This window comes from Myotis yumanensis, unplaced genomic scaffold (assembly GCF_028538775.1).
Source record: "Myotis yumanensis isolate MYYU_CA2020_CCGP unplaced genomic scaffold, mMyoYum1.0.hap1 SCAF_12, whole genome shotgun sequence".
Classification (NCBI taxonomy): Eukaryota; Metazoa; Chordata; class Mammalia; order Chiroptera; family Vespertilionidae; genus Myotis; species Myotis yumanensis.
The window spans coordinates 35,981,149-36,004,325 of record NW_027223763.1 but is presented as its reverse complement, the minus strand read 5'-3'; the positions used below and the strand labels follow the sequence as shown (position 1 = coordinate 36,004,325).

The window sequence follows — 23,177 nt, the reverse complement described above, 5'->3', positions numbered from 1 at the left end:
ATCCAGTATGTCCCTGGTGTTGGTTGACACTCATTTTTCTTCAGTGACTGGTTCTTTAGGTCGCGTAGTAAAGGGAGCAAGCTGGATGGGATGGGGATGGAGGCAAGCAGTCCCCACTCTACCTCCTGTGATGATGCCTAGCAGGACTGCAGGCCTGAAGGGCGGACCGGGGGTGGGGTGGGGAGTGTAGGCTGAAAATGAGGATTTTCATGTGAAAACTGCCAATTTTAAAATTATGGCTACTTATACCCGGGTTTTAAAAAAACACTAACGGAACAAACACATCACACCCATGTGTAGGCAGATTCAGTGTGGGTGTGCCAGTTTGCTGCTGATACTATAGGGTAACAAGGAAGCTATAAGCTTCAATTTTTCAAACTGTAGAATGGAATCATCATATTACCTACCTCAGAGCTTCCAGCATGAGGATTAAAGGACATAGTACACTGTAGAGTGTTTAGCATCGTTTGATCGTTTGGTACAGTTCATTTTTATAAGACATGACCAGTTAGTCTGGTCTTAACTTTTGTGATTGTTTTTAAAAAAAAACAAAAAAAAAAACTGGGGGAGGAGATAATACTTGTCACTTGTCAATACAGGACAGCGATGGTGAGAAGAGTGATGACAACTTGGTGGTTGACGTCTCCAATGAGGTATGTTTACGGCTCGTTTAACTTCCTATTTTTACCCAGCTTTAACAATGACTAGTGTCCTAAAAATTGGTATCCACAATGTTTTCTTAATTTCTAAAAGGACCTGCTTTATAGTTACGTGGAAAATTTGTGTAATACTGACTTTCTATGGTACCAATCTTTGTTATTGCGATTTTCTATGATGTGCAAGTGTGTTTTGCTACCACCACAAATGCACACCAGACCTCTGCATTAGCCTATAGATCTTATTGACAAGTGACTTGCCAATTTTTAGAGTTTGGATTTTTGTTTTAAATAAATACTATAAATTTGTAGTATTTTCTTTGACCTCGATACTGAATATTTTCTTCAGTGATTCGGTGACTCTTACCTATTCCAGAACATTTTGCGCTTCTAAGCTATTAAATACATAACAGTTAGAAACGTCCACACCCACGTACTCAGCATTGTGAATGTTCCATGCTGCATTAATACCCGAGATGTTACTTTGTAGGATCCGTCTTCCCCTCGAGGGAGCCCAGCACATTCCCCCAGAGAGAATGGCCTGGACAAGACTCGCCTGCTCAAGAAAGATGCCCCCATCAGCCCAGCCTCAATTGCATCCTCCAGCAGTACTCCTTCCTCCAAATCCAAAGAACTTAGCCTTGTAAGCAGTTCACCATCTTTCTCAGTATTGCTGTTTCAGGATGGTTGGGTTTGACCTTTTTTTTCTTTTCACATTTTTCTATAGGACATTTATTTCCAAATGTATGTATATGTTCAGCATTCAAGTTTAATTGACAAGCATTTTTGGAACAGATGGGTTTACCGACTTGTCAGTGATGGATGTTTGTCTTGTGAGTCTTTCTGCCAGGCGAGAGGGGGAGGTGGGGACATTGAGTAAAACATGTCTTAGTGAAGATGGAGAAATGCACGCTGGGGTCACAGATATAGTTTTGTCACCTGTGGTTTATGGTAAATTTAGTTTTTGGCATGGATGTGATTTTGTTGCTAGTTTTGGTTGAATTACCACGCTATATATGACTGCAGTAATTTTCTTTTTCTATCTAAAAAATATTCTCTCATTTTAAAAAATCCACCTTGACACTCACTACAAATCAGAAATGCAAATGTAACTGCTCGCAAGTCAGGGTGATCTCCTCATAACCCCTTCTGTGGCTATGCAGTTAATTTTGTTTTTTGTGGCGCCCTCCTTTTTCCTCACCTGTTATTTCCTTGTAACATAACATTAACAACAACAACAAAAATACAAATTTAGTTTTTAAGTAACTTTTTGAAATCACTGCTAAAAGAAAGAAAATTCATCAGTTTTTCTGCAAATTAATGGAGTATGTCTGACCGAGAGCTAGATTAATTTTTTTTAAAAATATATTTTATTGATTTTTTACAGAGAGGAAGGGAGAGGGAGAGAGATAGTTAGAAACATTGATGAGAGAATCATCGATTCAGCTGCCTCTTGCACGCCCCCTACTGGGGATGTGCCCGCAACCCGGGTACATGCCCTTGACTGGAATTGAACCTGGGACCCTTCAGTCCCCAGGCCGACGCTCTATCCGCTGAGCCAAACCGGTTAGGGCGCTAGATTAATTTTTTTGTTTGTTTCTCGGGCCTTTTTGCCTTTTCGTAATGGCAACTCCTCTGTGCTGATCTGTATGATGATTCAGGCTTGGATCTTTTCTAATGGGATCTGTTAACCCGGAAGTCCCAGTGACTTAAACTGTCCACCAGGAGCCCAACTCAAACCATTCAATATTAAAGCCACCAGCAAGTGGCGGTCATAGAACGCATGACCTGTCCGCCTCCATAGGACACTCATCGGTTTTCTGGAAGTGGTCTACTTTACTCTAGTAAATTCAGCTTCCTTGTATGTTCTCCTGAACATTGGTTTTGTGGTCTCGGGGGACTCTTTTTAGCTTTCTTTAATTAATGAAAATAAAGGCCCAAACTGAAGAACCTTTTCCTGTTTTTCTTTTTTCTTTACCTTTTAAAATGTAAAACATCATTCTTAAAACTTTGTTCTCATTACCAGTGTATCTTATTGCATCTCTTGTTAGAATGAAAAATCTACTACTCCTGTTTCAAAGTCCAATACCCCTACTCCACGAACCGATGCACCCACCCCAGGCAGTAATTCCACTCCTGGATTGAGGCCTGTACCTGGAAAACCACCAGGTGTCGACCCCTTGGGTTAGTAAAAAAAAAGTTTTCTCCATATTTATATGTTGCTTGTTTTTTACAGAAATTAAAGCAGTTTAAAGAGTACAGTTCTTTAAGAGTATTAATAACCAGCATTTATTGGCTGTTTGACTAAGTTATTTAACCCAACCAGGCATGATGTACCTACTATGTCTGGCACATAGTAGATGTTTAGTAAAATAGAGTGAATGAACGAACTCTGATGAAGGCCTGAATGACTTTTGAGAATATAAAAATAAGCTTATTTGAATCATTGAACCTATTTTTAATGTATATAAGAATGTCTTCATTATTGTTACCTGTGTTCTTTGTTTTTCTCTTTCCTCCTCCGTCCTTGCCTGTAGCTTCAAGCCTAAGGACCCCAATGGCAGTTCCTTGTCCATATCCAACCCCGTTTGGGATCGTGCCCCATGCTGGGATGAATGGGGAGCTGACGAGCCCTGGAGCCGCCTATGCAGGGCTGCACAACATCTCCCCGCAGATGAGTGCTGCTGCTGCCGCCGCCGCCGCAGCCGCTGCCTATGGGAGATCACCAGTGGTACGTCTGAGGGTTTTTTACAAAATAAACATTTCAGAGCACAGAGGATTGTTCATGCATGTTCTTTTAATGCAGTCTGTATAATTTGAGTTATTTATAGTGTATATTTATAAATTAAACTATATGTAATTATATCATGAGATCCATTTTCTCTTGTGAGGGAATTTCTTTTTTTAATTTGTATTCCATTTAAAAATTTTTTAAATGTACCAAAGTACAGCAAGTAGTTTAATAATTTTGTGAGTGCTTCCTTTCTTTCATAAGCATGAATAATTAGCAGTATATTTTTAAGTATATGCCACTCCCAATTATGTTACCTTGAAATCATACACATCCCATCATTTCATCAATAAATAGATAATTCCATATATGTTTCTAAAATGTTATTTTTAAAGAATCTGTTCTCCCAGGTTTTAGAAAAGATATTAAGATGAAATGAGTAAATGTAACTGTCTGTTTTTATTATTTTTCTTGCAAAAAAAAAATGTAGGTTGGATTTGATCCACACCATCACATGCGTGTGCCAGCAATACCTCCAAACCTGACAGGCATTCCAGGAGGAAAACCGTGAGTATCTTTGTCCCCCACCTCACCATGCGCCAGGCCCTGGGCTCTGCTGGCCCTTTAAACTTTGGGCACTGCTAGACAGTGTAGGGCAGTTCCCACGGCTTGCATTTTTTTCTGTGCAAAGAATTTTCCATTTTCTCTTAGCATAAGGAAAGAGGTAATGAGGTGGGGTTTGTGTTTTCAGTTTAAAATCTTGAGCTGCTAATATGAAAATGCAAATTGCTGAGGCATCTCCAGCAATCAGGTTTTCTCTACGTCTGTTACTGTTTTCGAGGCAATTCTTTTGTTGCCTTAAAAAAAAAGTCTCATATGTAAACCTGGATGCTCAAAATTTGAGCATGTTGGGAAAAGACATGCCAGACTTTAACGGCTGAAAAGAAAGAAGTGTGGTTTTATGCTCAATTGTGTTTCCGGAAAAGGTGGCTTGCTCTGTTGTCAGCTGGCTTCTTGTCTTGGGAGCTGGGTATTTGGAGTCCCTGTATTCACAGCCCCCTTGAGTCATGAATGCGAAACCTGTACACATCATTGTTCCAGCCTCTTCTTGAACATTCCGATCTTGCCATATCTCATTCCACATCCTTCATTTCAATCCAGTGTAACTTTCAGTTAATATAACCGTAGACAGGTCTCTGCTATTTGGCTTCATCTTTCCAGATACAAAGCATTTACTATAAAATAACACTGGCTTTTCCTTTAAAATCTCAGCTCGCTTCCTCTCTCCTTCCTCTCTTTTGGGAAGCGTCCCCTCAGGCCCTCCCTACCTTATTAGTCACATGTGTTTTCTATCCTCATTGCTCTTTCCACTGGCATCCTGTCTGTCACCTTTACACACCATAAAAATGCTGCTTCCCCAATCACTACTGCTTTCTCACCTGCCCTCTGCTTTCATAACTTGGCCCTTAGTAGCAGCTGAATCCCCTTCGCACAGAGGCTTCCCTACTGGCTTGCCTACCTTGGGACATTTGCTTTCTCTGGTCCTTCATGCACATTCAGGTCTTCTGTGGCCTATTGTCTCACTTCGGGTCTATACTAAGATGTCACTTTGAGTGTTCAGCCCTAACAACCCTATCTAAAATAGCATCCTCCTTGCCTTTTCTCCCCATCCTTCTTTACTGTTCCTTGCCTTTTTCATACTTGCCTATAGCCATTATCTGTCTCTCCCCACTTGAATGTAAGTTACATGATAACAGAGCAGAAGAGCTCTTGGCTGTTCAGTTACAGAAGTGCCTAGAATGGTACCTGGTTCATAGTTGTTGATCACAATTTATACCTATTGGATGGATGGATGGATGGATGGATAGAAGAAAATATGTGCCAATCTCTCCCTTTTCTGACCTCCCATTGCTTAGTTATTTACTAAGTATACACTCAGGGACTGGTCACATTTTTGTTTCCTATGTGTTCTCTTTCTCTCCCCAAGTTGCCTGCCCCTCAGTGTTAATCATTCCTGACCGTAATCCTTTTCTTCACTTTCCACCTGATACATCAAACTCTTGGTTCTTCCTTCTGTAACTTACTGCTTTACAGACGCTTTTCTGTTGGATCAGACACGTGCTGGCTCTGTAGTCAAGTTGCTCAGTAAATATTTGATTAATAAGGGAGGCAAGACAAATTAGACTTCAAGTTCCTTGAGAGTTGAAGGTATAATCAATTATCATAAAATTCTGTGTACTTATGTGTGTTCTGGAAATAGTTGTTTACTGACAAGTCTTGTTGATCAAGAACTCTGATGTATTTGAGGGTGAAAAGTTTGGTCTATTGCAAGCAGTGATTAAATAACAAGGTCAAGGGATTAATCAAATAACTCAAATACCTATGAGTTCTATATGAAGCTATGGGGATGGAGGGGTCCCTTAGGGAAGAGGCATCGTCCCGTGTTCAGGTTCTGTAGTCACTGCTTAAACAGCAGTTGCACCCACAGCTATAGTAAAACCACCAGAGCAGATGAGGTGGTGCTTCTCTCAGCTGCTGCCCAGAGGCTCCCTTCCTTCCCCCAGTCTTGACTCCCAGTATTATAAACATTGTGAAAGCCTTTTAGAAGGGTGGAGGATGGTTGAGAAATTTTGTTCCTAGGAGTGATAAGAGTCACAACTAATGTAATTGGCAGATGATACCAGGAATCCCAAAGAGAATGTGGGATGGTCCTCAGAGTATGGGTTCTGGAGTGAGGCAGATGCAAGTTCGATTCTGACTCTGCCAATTGACAACTGTGAAGAGAGTGACTTCATTCAGTTTCTTAACTTTGTGAGCTTCAGTTGGCTTATCTGTAAACTAGGGCTTGCATCACCAAACAAGGAGGATGTGAGGATGAAATAAGAACATATGTTACATGTTTAGTACCATGTTTGATACACAGTAGCTATTCACTCAACTGCAGTATTATTTTCTGTTTAACTTTGCCCCAGGGTTTTACCAGTTTTTCAACCTCATATTGTAGGGTGCAGAAATGGCCAAAGAAGTTTAGATTGAGTACATTAAACTCCGCATTCCTGTTATTGCTATGTCTTTCTATAACAGCATCAAGGCGTAAATTCACATTCATTTACACATATAGAGATAATATACTTTTATTATAGATGTTTACAGAAGAAATGATTATAATGATTATGTGACTCTTTAGATTATAAGATACAAAATTGTGAAACTTTGTGTTGTGCATACTTTTCAACAGAAAAACTATATTTTGTGCTAGAACATCTATATATATAAAAGGCTAATATGCTAAGTGTCCGTCTAGGTAATGACACCATGTAGCAGTGCCTGGCTTCCTCTCCCTAGCGATTAGCCTCCTTGCAGTTTCTTCAGCCCAGGAACACAACTTGCTTGCTTTATAGCCAGGTGGAAACATTTTACTCTTTAACCAAATGTCTGTGAAGCGTTTCCCATGCCTCATCTCATTTGATCCTTACAGAAGTCCTGGAGTAGGTAGACAGGGGACTTGATGGAATCCTATTTTCATTAGCTGGAAAATGGAGATTTAGAAAGCTTAGAAAAGTGACCCTACTAAAAAGAAGTAAGAAATGGTGGAACTTGAAAATGACTTCAGGTTTTCTCACTGCACAGAATATAGTCAAACACTGCTGCAATTAAATATTTTACCCTTTGTTCTCCCTGTGTGATCTACAGTAATCTGCTTCATGTTGATATTTACTGCTGTGTTGCTGACAATTGCCTGAAAGAGAAGTTGGGGTGCTTCACTGGGCTGGAAGAAGTTTAGCTAAATCAGAAAGCAGGTCTAATTAAGCAAGTTTATCTATATATATAAAAGACTAAGCTGACTCGCGCTTGCAAGATACATTTAAAGCTCTCACTGGCACCAATCGCACATGCGTGTGTTTTAGTCTGTTATTGTTGATTGTGAATTTGGTTGACACTTCTATTATAGAGAAAGGGCGAATAGCGCTATTAAAATATTCTAATTAATTTCCTTTCGATGTGCACGGATCCGTGCACCAGGACACTAGTAAAACAGAATAAATCACCTAAGGTCTCCCCACCCCACACATACACACACACACACACACACACACACACACACACACACACAGAGTAACTGCCTTTCCCCAGAAAGACTTTAAGAGTTGAGCATCTCTGTCCTAATTAGTTTTACAAAATGAATTGCTAGGTATTATAAAAAAATTATAATTAAATGCATGTTCTAAACTAATGAATAAAATAGCATTTATTTGATAATTCACATTGGGTGCTCTCGTCTCTTCTGGTGAATTAGCAAGGGTTCCACTCAGTTCCACTCAGTATGTAATTGGAATGACAACATAGTTTAATTTCAACATAAGCCAAAATGGACTTTCTCTCTCAACTCTGCTTAAATGAGGCTTCTATAAATAGTGTGAAACTATTCGATTAAAGCCATGGTACTAATTGTATTATAGGCTATGGCATGTGAATTCAGCCATAACAAAGACCTCAGGTTTATGGGGTTTAGGCTGCTCACAATTCAGAAGTCTTTTCATGCTGGTTTTTTTTTTTTGGTTTTCATTTTTTGAATAAAGCAAGATTTTTCAAAATAGGAACAATGCTTGAAACATGGTAAATCCTTAAGTGTTTGTTGACTGGCTAACCTATTAGTAAGTTCATATGCTACTTACAGAACCTACTTTTCTATCATACTTTATAAAGTATGACAGCCAGACCTTTAATTGTGAATTCAAGGTCTAGTTCAGTCTTGAAACATTGAAAAATTGGAGAAGGTGTTGCAAAGTATGAGAAGGGAGAATGTAACATTACAGAATTGGGCCTCTTAGAGAGGGAAAAGGAGGTGGATTGTGGGAAGGCCAAGGACCTTCTTTAAGCTGGGATTTCATCAAAAGGTGATGATCCAAATAAAATAATTGTAATGAGCTTTTTTAAAAAAAGAATGATTTGCAGATTCGTTGATTGTTTGAAGTACAGTTCTGTCAGAAAGTTCAAACTTCCTATGTTCTCTTCACCATCTGCTTTAGAGATCCATTCTTAGCTCTTAGTAGCTTCATCTGCCTGTGTGCACGGCTGGTCACTATATATTTCTCTGGCTCCCCGCACCCTCTCCCTCCAGCCCTGTGTTTCTAGGTATTTGCTGGTCTTCTCAGCTAGGCATCATGAGTATGTATTACTTCCTCTTCAAATTCATCTTATTCACAAAATCCCTCTCCCAATTTACCCATTTTTCAGTAACTACTAATATTGTTTCTTTTTTTCCTGAAGTCAGAAACTCAGTTATTATTGGCTCCCTCCTCACATCTCATAATTTCAGTCCTATAGAATCTTCTATCTGTTGCTTCTAGTGAGTTAGCCTTCTTCTCCTTCCTAGTTCAGGATCCTCATTACCTCTCATCTAGATTATTGAAATAAGTGTGTGTTATTCCTCCTACCATCATACTCCTTGTTACCAAGGAGTGCAAATATATATAAATATATATATATATTAAGTGCATATATATATTTGCACTTAATCACTAAGCATTCACTGAATCTATTATAACATCAATGCAACATTGGTATTACAGTCACTTCTGTATTTTTCTCATCACACTGCTTAGATGATAAACCATTTGTGGGTAAGGCCAGTGCCCTGCCTGATTTTGTATTCTTAGCATGACATATCAGAGTATGTGGCTTGGAGTGTACTTCCTGGTGCATCTAATTGGATAGAAAAAGAATAGTTCTTCAAGCTTGGGTAGCTCTGATTTTTAGCAAGTTTGGCTTTTAGTACTCATGCCAGTACTTACTGCAATGTACACATCAAAGAGTTTATTGAAATTTGATACATAGTATGTACTAGAGCTTTATTTTATTTTTTTTAGTCTTAAGTATCTCACATAAGCTTGTAGCAAACAGAGGACCACATTATGTCCTTCATGCATATAGGCTTTTGAAATTCTTAATAAGGGAGTTCCAGGACCATCGTAGGTGTTCACAGAGTGGTTGTGGTTAAATTGAAGAATTCTTTTGAAAACCTCAAAAGAAATAGTATGTCTGGTTTCTTAACTATTTAAATTCTCAAAGCTCTTTAAAAACCACTTAGTGATTCTAGAGAGGAGAGAAGGGATGTCTTTTCAAGTAAATTATCATTAAGAATGTATAACACCGTCTAAACTTGGAATAACCTTTCTTTCCCTGCCTTTAAGATTTAGTCTTCATGACCTCTTAATTGCTAAATCAATTAGCCTTTTTTTTGGTCATCATCCCTCAGAATCTCGGCCTTTCTCTACAGGCAGCACCACCTTCCCCTCCTTGCCTGAGCCGACACCTGGCTCTCTCATGGGGGCCCTCCACTGCAGCCCTGTTTCATAGCCACAATCCTCAGGGCCATGGCGGGGTGATAAAGGTTGTGTTGTCATTGTCCTCCATCCCCACTCGCTTCTCCGATCTCTTCTAGAATCAGACTCTTACCTTTTTTCTGAAAACACTGTGCCTTTCAGGCTCATGCCCTTGGACTCTACCTGCTTTTTTACCTTGTTGGGGGACTTTCTCCAATTTATTAAGGTCTTGGCACTGGCTTAGGGTCTCCCTCCCAGCAGAGTTCACCATCATCCTGGGTGACCTGGTGTTCGTTCACAAGGTCAGTCCCACAGTAACTGCATCTTGGGCCTTGGACCGGGTCACCTCCAGTGAGTTTCTGCCTTTTTCAACTTTTGTTACCTACTCACACACTCACAAAAAAGACCTTGTCATCACCCCTCACTGTGTCACCTTCAAAATTCAAATGTCCCATCCAACACAGTTTCATCTACCTTCACCCAGCCAGAGTAATTTTTTGAATTGCAAATTTATTCCCAGCTTTCTCACAGTCTCCCAAGCCCTAGCTACCCACTTCTCCCCTAGATTACCACACTAGCCCCTGGCTACTTTTCCTTCTTTTATCCTGCCACTAACATTTCACTCTTCACCCAGCAATCAGAATGATCCTTTAAAACATTAACTGAATCATGTCACTCCCCTGTACAGAGTATTCAGTGACTTCTCATTCTGCTCAGAATAATGCCCACACTCCTCATGACAACCTAACACAGTCCTTGTGAACATGGCCCTGCCTCTCTTCATCTTGTCCTTCTCCACTGGGCTAGGCCTTCTTGCTTGGTTCTGCTTCAAGGACTTTGTATTTCCTGCTCCTCTTCCATAACGTTCCCCTTCACATGTGCAAAGCCTGTGTCCTTCCTTCTGGTCTCGTTCAAACACTACCTCAGACCTCTCCCTGCATCTTTAGTCTCTTTTATCTGAAAATAAAGTGTGTGTGTGTGTGTGTGTGAGAGAGAGAGAGAGAGAGAGAGAGAGAGAGAGAGAGAGAGAGAGAGAGAGAAACCACCATTGAGGTTATTTATATGCTGATATGATGTCTTTTCCCTTCTGAGATGTAGGCTCTGGTGGATAGGGGCTTTGTCTGTCTTACTCACTCTGATTCTCCAGCACCTGCTAGAACGGGGCTCCGAGGCATTTAATAAATATTCTCTGACTAAATGATAAGCATTGTATCTCACTCTACTCTTCAGTTTTCCATGCTCTTCCTTCTCATACTAACCTTGCTGAGGAAGTTAACACCCATTCCTAGATTGCAGCCCCATTGCCATTTCCCTGTCCTCTCACCTTGTCAAGTTGCCAGAGAGCCGTGGTATGAGCACTGTTCACAGCATTGACCATCTGACATTTTAATATTTATTTATGTGAATCTCTCACTAATGAAGTTGCCCTTGCACCCACCTGCTTCCACCTACCCCCAGGCTCTAACTTCAGGAGAACAGGGGTACGTGGGTTTTTTCTTTCTGTTGTATCCCGTCCTGTTAGCATAGTGCTTGGCACACTGGGGTACCCAGGAAATGAGTGTTGAATGAATGAATCTCTTGGTTGTCATATAATGAACCATCTTCTCCCCCTTTCTTTCCATTGCATCTTCTCTCCTGATTATCTGCCTCCCTGGTTGTTCTTGCTATAGATTCCTTAAAGGTAGCAGGCTCTCAGATTCTGCATCTGTTCTGCTCATGATATACTCTGCTCCAGATTATTCTTCCTGCTCCTTAGCTTCACTGTCACTTCTTTGTGGATGACCAGACTGATCTTTTAGCCTGACTTCTCTTCCTGAATCTCAGTGCTCAACTTCTTGTTGAGTTGTTTGGGTTCCCCTAGACCCTCAAGTTAAAGAAAACCAAACCTTTTAATGTACTGCAGTCAACCTAGTCACCTGGGCTCCAAGCCTTAGAGTCCTCCTCAGTACCTCTCTGTGTCAGGTCACACATCCACGGTCTCTCCAAGTTCTATTGATTTGACCAGAGAAGTACCTGTGTCTGTTGTGTTCCTAGCTTCCCCCCTCCTTCCTCCTCAGCAAGTCTGACATGCTGCTTTTCTTCTACAGACAGTTCTGAGGTCTGCACAGACAGAGAAAGCTCTCCCCCTCTCTGGTCCCCACATCTTCCATAGCCACATACGTGCTTCATCCTCATGGGGCCCCTCAGTGATGGGCTGAATTTTGATGAATGTGGCTGTCCTATAGATGTTTGCATTAAGGAACCATAAACTGTTTTAATTTGATTCTAAATCTTCTCTGCAGTTGCTCCAAGTGCTTGTCCTTTGTGTACCCACAGATGCTTTCCCTTGGTATGACTTTGGTCAACTTCTTCCATAAACAGCACATTCTGAAGCTCCATGCAAAGCAGAATGGCATCATTTCAAATGGGCTCTATACCCCCAAGACAGGCCCAACCCCACACCCCACCCCCGCCACCGCCCACACCTCCTGCCTCCAGAGGCATAACAGCCCACTCTCATCCCCGGCTGACTTAAGTGCCCTCAGAATAGAGAGGTCTGTGAGGGAGATGCTCTAACTTAAGCTGCATTGAGAACCAGGTACTTTACTGGAGATGGAGCTGCTGAGAGGTATCCACAGGTAGGCCTGGGGGCAGTCACACAGGACACTTTCAGGTTCTAATTTCATTTAGAATTACTAGGATTTGTTATTCAAGTCCTATAGGACTTTTTTTTTTTTTTCTTTTGTGGCACGTTTGCCATCTCACCGTGTAGGCCTGGAGCCTCCTTAAGCTCCATAGTTTTGGCTTATTGATCTCCAACCAGTAAGTCTTGATTGGTGTGAAGTGATCTATAGGCAAAGTCTCATCACAGGTTCTGAATCATCCAGAGTGGAAGGCAGTGCCCTACGTGACTACTGAAGTCATACAGCGCCTAGTAAAGAGTTGACCTGAGGAGTGATTATAGTTCTAGCTGTGACTCTGGAAATTATATTCTTTCCACTGTACTGGGTAAATTTGACTTGTTTGCAAATCATAAGTAGCGCTGAGAATGTTCAATGTTTCATCTCATTGCACTGATCAGTTAAGTACCACCTTTCACATTCCCTTCTTTCTGTCTTTTCTCCCCTCCGCGGCCTTAGAGCATACTCCTTCCATGTGACGGCAGACGGGCAGATGCAGCCTGTCCCTTTCCCCCCCGACGCCCTCATCGGACCCGGCATCCCCCGGCACGCTCGCCAGATCAACACCCTGAACCACGGGGAGGTGGTGTGCGCAGTGACCATCAGCAACCCTACGAGACACGTGTACACGGGTGGGAAGGGCTGCGTCAAGGTCTGGGACATCAGCCACCCCGGCAATAAGAGCCCTGTCTCTCAGCTTGACTGTCTGGTGAGTGAGCATGATGCACAGGGCTTAGACCTCTTTTCAGAAAATAGGGTGGGACGGTGAGAGACCAGGATGTACGAGCCACACACGGTGTTGACCCCAAGTGGGCAGTTGTTTTCAGTGGTTTGTAGTCTTTCACGTGGAGATGTAAAGCGTTGGCGAGGATGCACGTCTTCTTTCAGTTCCTTAGGGCGAAATTATCCAGTTGTTCATGTGACACTGCACCAGGGTAGCTGTCATCAGCTGGCTCAGTGCCTAGGAGCCTGCAAACCACTTGTTTTTCTGTCTGGTAAAGGGGTTTAGGAAAAGGAAGAGCCCACGTGGTTTCTGGGAGAGTGCACCTAACTGTCCTAATTTGTCACATTGCGAGACGAGAGTAACTTAATATATCCTGTGACAAACACTGCAGACCCCCTTGGCTGTTTCATGGGTATTTGTCCTTGAGTTTTTAAGGAAATTTTAGTTTGATTTTCTTCCTTAGACCAGCAGCAGGATTTTTGCTACAGCACGATGCTAGGTCAGTTTAACATAATTAACTTACACAAGATTCTCGTGACCTCATGAACTGAGATGAAATTATTTTTTTTCCTGTCATTTAATGCTCCTTAATCATATTTTGCCTCCAGCTGATGCTGCTTAATCACTCAAACCCAGGAAGCCTTTAGCCAGGTAATGCAGGGCCAGGTGGAAGGAGGAGACTGTTAGGTCTCCTCAGCAGCCTGGCAGTTTGGCAGCAGTGGTGGGACCTCTCCCCCGCCAGGTTGAGTGTGCCAGGTCCCCAGGCTTGGTGCTTCAGGACTGCGTGGGTCGCTGCGCTAATGAGCGTGCGCGCCTGTGTGTGCAAATGACTCGGGCAGCTGGTTGATTTGGTGGTGGTGGGAGTAGGTCTAGATCTTTGCATTTATATGCTAATTAAGATTAAATATCTCAGTGCTAAATTTTGTAGATCAAGTTTAAGTACTTCTCTAATTTCATGTAATTTTCTAGCATTAATCCACTTTATCATTGTCATAAGTAAAAATGGCTCATTAAAACCAGGAGGGAACACAATACTTTATGGATTTCTGCTCTCGTGTTAATGCTGTTTTCCTTTCCTCATGAGTAATCTCTTGATGGTTTTTGTCTCTACAGAACAGGGATAACTACATCCGTTCCTGCCGATTGCTCCCTGATGGTCGCACCCTAATTGTGGGAGGGGAGGCCAGCACTCTGTCCATCTGGGACCTGGCCGCCCCGACCCCTCGCATCAAGGCGGAGCTGACGTCCTCGGCCCCTGCCTGCTACGCCCTGGCCATCAGCCCGGACTCCAAGGTCTGCTTCTCCTGCTGCAGCGACGGCAACATCGCCGTGTGGGACCTGCACAACCAGACGCTGGTGAGGTGGGTCAGCAAGATTCCTCACCAGGGATGGAGGAGGAGCTGTTGTACCACATTGTACCCGAGATCTGCATGCGTGTCTGTCTGCCTAAAAGATGAAATAGAACTAATAGGCCCACTTTAAGATGCTAGGAACATTATTAATATAAAATCTTTGTTTTCTGCCGTAAACTTTATCAAATGAATGGGGTTGCCTTCTTTATTCCTTTTATTCTTTTTGACATTATACTAACTGGTGTCATTCAGGTTTTTAAAAAGTGAGGTCACTTTTACATAAGTAATGTACATAAGGTTCTCATGACCTAATGAGCTCGTTAAACATCCGTAATTTGCCATCTGCTTGCTAACAAACCACCATTGTCGATAGCCGCTCTCTGAGAAGACTCACAATACATGGTGCTATTGGTGCCACACGCATCTGATATGGTCGTTCTTCAGCAAGTGACTGTTGAGCACCTGCCATGGGCCAGGCATGTGTTCGGTACTGTTTACCCTGAAAAGTCTGGATTATCTGTAGTCCCACTTTTAAGGGTGGATAGACATAACTAAGATGTCTGTTTAGAAATGAGATTGTAGAAGGTGGTGTTGATATGTAAGGCCCTGAAACAAGTCTCCACATGTCAGCACCAGAGAGAGCAGGAAGCAAGAGGTGTGATCCGCTAACGGGTGTGGGAAGGTTGTAATCAAGCCTAGCTACAAGTCGGGGGCGTGTGCAGGAGAAGAGGCCTCTGCTGTCTGTTGCAAGATATGTGGCAGGACGAAGCTCTGTGTATGATTCCAATAACAAAATAGTCATTACTGTGTTCCCTTTGGGTAAGGTTCTTAAGAGGAACTGCTTCTAATCCCTTCTTCCCCCAGTGTCTTTGACAGTGTACCAGCTCCTGCGGCAGCTGAGTCACCCCGAGTTTCTTTCCTGTGCCTTAACCTGAGATCACAGCCTCCTGCACTTGCACCTAGAAGAATTCCTTCTCCCTGCGCCCTTCCCCATAGTCTGTAAAGGGAGATATTCCCTCCTCCCTCTTGCATTCTCTCCTCCCCTCATATCTCAGCGAGAGGATAGGCCTCAAATATGGCTTATATAGTCCATACATATGCCACAGTGTGTTTTTATTTGTTCACTTCAGTTGGAGATTTTTTTCCATCAGTTATTGCTTAACAGTAATTTCAAGTATTTCATAAGTGTTTATGGGTAAATAAAAATACAGCCTTTCAATTTAACTTTAATCTCTCTTACATATGTGCTTTGTCATTACTAAGAATAATCAGAAAACATAAGGTAATCCACAAATAAGACCTGCAATAAAATTGATTGCTGTGGAATTGTAAAGTGAATTCACCTAAAAACTAACTTTTCAAGGATTTTTCTCTCCATTTTGACATTTTTAGGCAATTCCAGGGCCACACAGACGGGGCCAGCTGTATTGACATTTCTAATGATGGCACCAAGCTCTGGACGGGCGGCCTGGACAACACGGTCAGATCCTGGGACCTGCGTGAAGGGCGGCAGCTGCAGCAGCACGACTTCACCTCCCAGGTACAGTCTTGCGCCATAATGTTTCAGAAGCCTTGGTTTTGTGAAATAGGTGACGTGCTTAAGAAGGGGCGCTTCCTTTATTGTGAGACAAAGTCACTTTTGACTCTGGATTAGACAGCTGAAAATTCCATTGTTTTCTATCAACATAAAACACTATATATTCTATTGAAGGGTTAATAAATCTCTTTTATTATAAGCTTTTAGCATGTTTTTCTTTCAAAGTCCATTACTCTATATATAGTTGAATTGTACATCATTTATTACTAAATTATATTTGTGGAGATCTGTCTCATTAATTTGGGATCACTTGTTTGGCTTTGATTTTTTCCCCTGTACAATGTAAATAATCTTGATTTCCTTTATAATTTAAGTAGTATACCCAAAAGAAACAGTGCCTCCCAATTAGAGGAAGTGTGTCTTCTCTAGCCATTATAACTGTCACCTGTTTTAATTCTAGATATTTTCTCTGGGCTATTGCCCAACCGGAGAGTGGCTTGCAGTGGGGATGGAGAACAGTAACGTGGAAGTGCTCCATGTCACCAAGCCAGACAAGTATCAGCTCCATCTGCACGAGAGCTGCGTGCTGTCACTCAAGTTTGCCCACTGTGGTAAGCAAGCCCTCTGTCCTCTTCTGTCAGCCAGAATCCTGCCTTCTGACCTGTTGATGCATTTTAAGTCAGGCCCTGCAGTTCGTGAACCTGTCTCTCCTCAAAACTACCACTTCCTTACACAAGCCTACTTTCCTAACGCCATGCAATTTCCTGGCATTCAGCCACTTTGTCCTTGTCATAGTATAATCAGCTGAATGTAGGAGCGTGAGCTATAATTTTCAGTGAAAATAACTCTTATTTGTTGCAAATTAGATGAGTTTCCTGTGAATAGCTTGAAGCTCTGTAAAGCAGGTCTCAGTGTCTGACAGAGTATCACAAACTGCTTTTCTCGAAATCCTCTTCCTATAGGCAAATGGTTTGTGAGCACTGGAAAGGACAACCTTCTGAACGCCTGGAGAACACCGTATGGAGCCAGTATATTCCAGGTAACAGCTGGTTTAGCTTTCACTTACCTTGTGCTCACTGCATGGGAGTAGTTTAACAAGCTCTTTCCGTGCATCCTTGCAGATTAGTAATGGGCAGGACAGTGGTTCTCAACCTTCTGGCCCTTTAAATACAGTTCCTCATGTTGTGACCCAACCATAAAATTATTTTCGTTGCTACTTCATAACTGTAATGTTGCTACTGTTATGAATCGTAATGTAAATATCTGATATGCAGGATGGTCTTAGGCGACCCCTGTGAAAGGGTCGTTCGACCACCAAAGGGGTCATGACCCACAGGTTGAGAACCGCTGGTCTAGGAAGTAGGAGTTAGTGTGATTCCTGTTGCACAGAGAAAGAAAACTGTGCCTGGGGAGGCTAGTGTCACAGCCACAAGCCGTGGAGCCGGGAGCCTCTCCGGTTCTCTCTGCGCCCAGAGCCCAGGTGCTGTGCCTGCTGCATGGCCAGCTCTTTGTGCCTCAACCTCCTTAGACGCTGTCATGGAGGGTTTTTGTTTCTGTAATTCTTTTTTGTTTGCATGGTTTACTTAAAATTTTTGTTTAATATTTTAGCATTTTGCTGACTACTATTATTATTATTGCTCTTTCTTTCAATTCCCCCCCCCCCCCCAAAAAAGAGTGTTATGGAAAAAGTTCAATAAATCTTGTTTAATTTTATAAACTTTTATTCTTACTGACTTAGTGGTACTTTTTGTAGTTTGTGAAATTATTTGTAAAAGAAATAAATTTTAGACATGATACACATAATCTCTTCATTCTCTTATTGGTATGGAGAGTTTTATAGGCAAGTTAAAGAAGATTCTCTTTTTAACCTTATTTACTTAGGATGTTATTTTTTTAGGTTCTTTTTTTTGTATTAATAACATAACAGATTTGCAGTTTTTCTTGACCCAGTGATATTAAGTCATCGTAGAGTAGGTTATAATTGAATCAAAAAATACATAGATTGAGTGAAAATACTGTGCAAGGTAATCAATAGAAGTAAAATTGCTGATTCTTGCCGTCATAAAGTTTATAATCTAATATAAGTGGCAGGTTTTTTGTATTGTGGGTCACAGCCTCTTATATGGTCCCAACTAGGCCTTTAAAAAATAATAATATTAGAGTACATGTTTTGTAGCAAGTATACATGTGTATCTTATGTGTATATTGGATTGTAAAGTAAAATGTATTTATTCAGGTCGTAATCAAAAAAGTTTGAGGACCCCGGCTGGGTGTCTCAGTAGGCTGGAGCATCAGCCTGTGTACCAGAAAGGATTTGGTTGATTCCCAGTCAGGGCATATACCTAGGTTGGGGGTTTGATCCCAGGTCGGACCACATAAGTGAGGCAACTGATCAATGTTTCTTTCTCACATTGATGTTTCTCCCACACTTCATCCCTCCCTCTTTCCCTAAAATCAGTTTTTTAAAAAAAACATAAAAAAAGTTTGAGAAACACTGGTCGTGGGTTAGCAGCTGCATGTCAAACATTGATTTTTTAATTATTCAAAGTCCTAGTTAAAATCCTGTGGGTATTTTTGTTTTTTTATTTGATCGTTTGTTAGCACAGTTCAGTTAAAAGTTAACATTAACCCCTTTGTAGTTAGTACAATTGAACAAGGTATCCAAGAGCTCGAAGTGTGATACATTTTTCTTTCTAAATATTGACCCCCTCCCTGCTTGCTAATTGTGTTCCAGTTTTTCACAGGGGAAAATTAGAAATATTTTTACATTCCCATTAAAAAATGTAGTGTTTTATCTTAATTTTATTATTGTTGACACTATTACAGATGTCCCCAGTTCCCCCTTCTTTGCCCACCTCTACCCTACCCCCGCCCTCTTCTCCTCTGACCATCACCGCTTTGTTGTCTGTGTCCATGGATTTTGCATACATGTTCTTTGGCTAATCCCAGTGTTTTCATTGCTCTGGCCCATGTATTACCTTACTTGAACACTATGGCAACCCTCTAGAGAGGGCAGGACAGTAAGATGTCTTCACCTGTGTGCCTTTATTAGGAAACTATACACCATTACCAAATGGGATTTATTCCAGGGATGCAAGGCTGGTACAATATTCGCAAATCAATAAACGTGATACATCACATAAATAAATTGAAAGACAAAAGTCACATGATCGTATCAATAGATGCAGAAAAAGCATTCAACAAAATCCAACACTCATTTTTTATAAAAACTCTCAGCAAAGTGGGAACAGAGGGAGCATATCTCAACATGATAAAGGTCATATATGACAAACCTACAGCCAATATCATACTCAGTGGGCAAAAGTTAAAAGATTTCCCCTAAGAACAGGAACAAGACAGGGATGTCCGCTTTCACCACTCATCTTCAACATAGTACTGGAAGTCCTAGCCACAGCAATCAGACAAGAAGAAATAAAAAGCATCCAAATTGGAAAGGAGGAAGTAAAACTCTCATTATTTGCAGATGGCATGATATTGAACATAGAAAACCCTTAAAGACTCTACCAAAAAACTAGATTTAATAAATGAATTTGGCAATGTAGCAGGATACAAAATCAACACCCCAAAATCGATGGCTTTTTTATACACTAATAATGAATTCTCAGAAAGAGAAACTAAACAATCTCATATACCATTGCAACAAAAAAATTAAGATACTTAGGAATAAACTTAACCAAGGAGGCAAAACGCCTGTACTCAGAAAACTATAGACCATTGAAAAAAAGAGAAGAAGATATAAACAAGTGGAAAGAAACTGTGAGGCTCAGGCAGGTTAAGTGACATGTCTGGTGTTTGTAGCTCCACCTGAATCCAAGTCAAAGGAGTGAAGCTGAGGGGTTTCGTACTAAGACGCTCTGCTCTGACCTGTCTGGAGAACAGGATTTGAAATAGGGCCTTGCTTCATCAGGTAACTTGCCTGGCACCTGATGTCCCCGGGGCAAGAGCCTGTAGACTCACAGGTGAAGTGTCCCTGGAGGGCGCCTGGCTCCTCTGCTGTGTTAAGGAAGCACCATGACTGCCTTTCCTGCTTCGGCTCCTCTTTGGGCAGCGGAACACACTATGCTTCTTTCGCTCTAAGTTCTCCAGTCCTGCCTCGCAGTATTAATGGGCTTCTCTTTTGTATTTAATCTTTTTATTTTTATTTTTCTTTCCCAGTCCAAAGAATCCTCATCGGTGCTCAGCTGTGACATTTCTGTGGATGACAAATATATTGTCACTGGCTCTGGGGATAAGAAAGCCACGGTTTACGAAGTTATTTATTAAGGACAAATCTCCATGCGGACTGGACTCCTTCTCCTTGTAGCACTTTGTTCTGTCAGCCTCCCCGGGCCCCTCACCCCCATCTAAAACCAAGGATTTCAAATACTCATTGCAGTAGTGGCGTCGAGCCCCCTACCTTCCCCCTCCTCCTTGCTATGGAATTGTGAATACTCATTTAAGAGAACCTGTGATACCAAATCTTCAGCTCTCTACTTGGAAGAACATGGAATAACCATACTTAACAGTGAATGGAAACTTTATGTATTATATCTGTAATATATTTATTTTGTTTAAAGAAGGCTTTCTAACAATGACTGACTAAATAAAGCTGTCTGCTCCTGCATTGATAATGAAGATGCGTTGTATTTGGTACCCCTCCCCCCTTTTTTTGGCAAAGGAGGGGAAAGGAAGGTTTAAAATAATTGATTAAAAATGTCACTAAATGTAGACTAATGACTGTATAGAGATGTGAAATGTATAATTACATATTGAAGCAATATGTTGCTGTGTTGTTAGATTTATTTTCTACTTATTTTCAAGATGTTTGGAAATTTGAACAATTAGAACATGACAGGCCACATCATATTCATTTGAGTCTATTTGGACAACTTTAATCAGTATATCTATAGCTTTAGATTATATTCGATAAAAGTAATTGGACTTTTTCTCTTTTTTTTTTTTTTTTTTGGACTTGTTGGCAAGTGTCTTTGTAATATGTTCCTAATTCCTTTTTTTATTGTATTATAGACAAATGAACAAGTTAAATTTTGCCTCAAAGAGAGAACTTAATCCCTCTTGAATATTTTTGCCACATTTCTTTGCAAAGGGAGAAGTTTCTCTTGGGGCAGTTTTGTCATTAGGAGAGATTATGGGCTATTTTTTGGCATGTTCACAGACTGCACAGATTCCTCCCGCTGTGCAAGTCAAGTCTTTTACAAAACAAGGACAGCAGAGAAGGATTTGCAAGGACCCCCCCTCTGACCCCCAGAAAGAATGGACTCTCGCCTGGGATGAGGACTTACTTCCTTACCTCCGCTTCTTTCCATGTCTTAGTTGGATGTCCCTGAAATGGACACAGGCTGTGCCATTGTGCCAGAAACATTGTGTTATCTTTTATGTTGTCGTTGTTGCTGTTAAACTATGATATGTGACTTCTTTTTTTATTATTATTTTTTGTTTGAATGCTTTAAAAATCTTCTAAGTCTGTGGATCTGCTGATGTACAGTGCCTTTGCTGCTATGGATCAAAATCAAGAGAACCGTGTAGATAAACTTTATTGTATAAGTAGAAAATTACTTAATTTCATACTAGAAATGGATGGATGCTGCAAGTTGAAATGGGCTGTCCATTGACGTTCCTAATGTGGTAGCAGAAAAAAAAAACTGGTGTCTTAAGTGCTTAGTGTTTGATGTCATTAACAGTTTCGTAAAACCCTACAGTGTAGAAAGATTTTGATACTAAACTGTGCATTGTACATAGTTTTAATGCATTGTATTGACCACCAGTACTTCTATAATGGTAGATTGTTTGTGCATTCAGACTTTTAAGCATTAAACATAAATAACTTCTAGTATGCTCATTTCTAATTCTTTGATCTGCTGGCGATAGTTTATTTTTGTCTTGGACTATGCCACTTCTAGCTATTAAAAATTATAGGTTTTATTCAAGAAGAGTAGTGTTAAACTAATGTGAACTTTTTATTGTTGCTATTTTATTTTTATATTTACTTTTACTTGAGAAGAGCTAGAGGGGGAGAGGTTATCAATGACAGGTTGCTACCAACTATTTATTGCGTGCCTCTTTGGTGTGTAAAAATATTGTCCATCAAGGCTTTGAGTAACATAGCCTTGATGCTTTAGAACTGCTGCTCAGTGGTTATCACTAGCCATCTGTGCCGGTTTAAGTCGGTTTATTAAAATTAAATATTCAGTTTATCAGTCACACTAACTACATTTCAAGTGGTTATGGGTCGACACAAATTGGTAGAACCTTTCCATCATTAAGGTAAGGTCTGTGGGACCAACGCTGCTTTTGAATCGCCCACACATACCATTTCCAGCCATGTGGGTTTGGGAAGCATTCCCAACACAGTGCATGAAGTCTCTTACAGCACAAGGCCTCGTGGACTGCTACTGGTTGGGTGTGAAAATTTGGCATTAGGAGGAGCTTAAAGAATTCTAAATTCCTGGGACTCAAACACCTGTTATTTTCAGGCTTTGCTGGGTGGGAGCCTGAGATGGGAGCCCCACGGTGGTGTGAAGTGTGCTCAGTGCTCAGTGGTAAGAGGTGTTGACTTCTTGTGCTAAGAGTTCAGTGTTCATCAACACAAGGTTGGAAGCAGCACTTCAAGTGTGAGTACTGTGAGAGCTGCTACATCAGATGATAACATTTTTTAAGTATTCTTAGCTCAATTAATTGCAGTGTATCCTTATTAAAACTTCTTAAAAAGTGAGATCTAGAGTAAAATCATTTTGGCACAAACAGTAGGACATTTGCATACTGAGTTTAAGCTTCCAGAAGGAGGAAGTGCCACACTCAGGAACTTAATTCCTTTTGGTGTCTGATATGTCAAATCTGGGATGTCCTTCAGTTTTTTTCTGACCCAAACATTGTCTGTTGTACTGGAATAAAAATTGAGATGAATCCGTAAATAGATCTACCTCTTTAAATAGGCATCTGTCTCCTCTCATTGCAGAGGTTTTATCAGATTCAGTTGTTACATCTTCTATAGAATACTCAGGCCTGGATTGACCTGCACAGAAATCTTAATGTTGTTGTTGTAATCATAACTTGGTTTACCATAGTTTTTACTCCCAAGTATGGTGTTGCAGAGTCTGAACAACAACAGATAAGAAACACCCAAGGGAAAATTAGTTCCAGTGAAAGAACAGAGTGGTATAGGACTGGAAG

At 41.0% G+C, this 23,177-nt stretch overlaps 1 protein-coding gene across 5 annotated transcripts in view; it reads left to right on the top strand.

Moving 5' to 3' along the window:
* Positions 1-21,840, top strand: part of LOC139021165 (transducin-like enhancer protein 4) — a 146,530-nt gene extending 124,690 nt beyond the window's left edge. For 4 of the 5 annotated variants that reach the window (XM_070431453.1, XM_070431456.1, XM_070431452.1 and 1 more), the window contains 11 exons: positions 600-653; positions 1,147-1,299; positions 2,708-2,840; positions 3,194-3,387; positions 3,878-3,954; positions 12,833-13,082; positions 14,211-14,458; positions 15,842-15,989; positions 16,447-16,597; positions 16,949-17,025; positions 20,163-21,840. In XM_070431453.1, coding sequence (XP_070287554.1) covers positions 600-653; positions 1,147-1,299; positions 2,708-2,840; positions 3,194-3,387; positions 3,878-3,954; positions 12,833-13,082; positions 14,211-14,458; positions 15,842-15,989; positions 16,447-16,597; positions 16,949-17,025; positions 20,163-20,270 — 1,593 coding nt within the window. In that variant the 3' untranslated portion in view covers positions 20,271-21,840. The remainder of the gene's footprint in view (positions 1-599; positions 654-1,146; positions 1,300-2,707; positions 2,841-3,193; positions 3,388-3,877; positions 3,955-12,832; positions 13,083-14,210; positions 14,459-15,841; positions 15,990-16,446; positions 16,598-16,948; positions 17,026-20,162) is intronic. The other variant, XM_070431455.1, reaches the window with a different exon arrangement.
* The last annotated feature ends 1,337 nt before the right edge of the window (positions 21,841-23,177 follow it).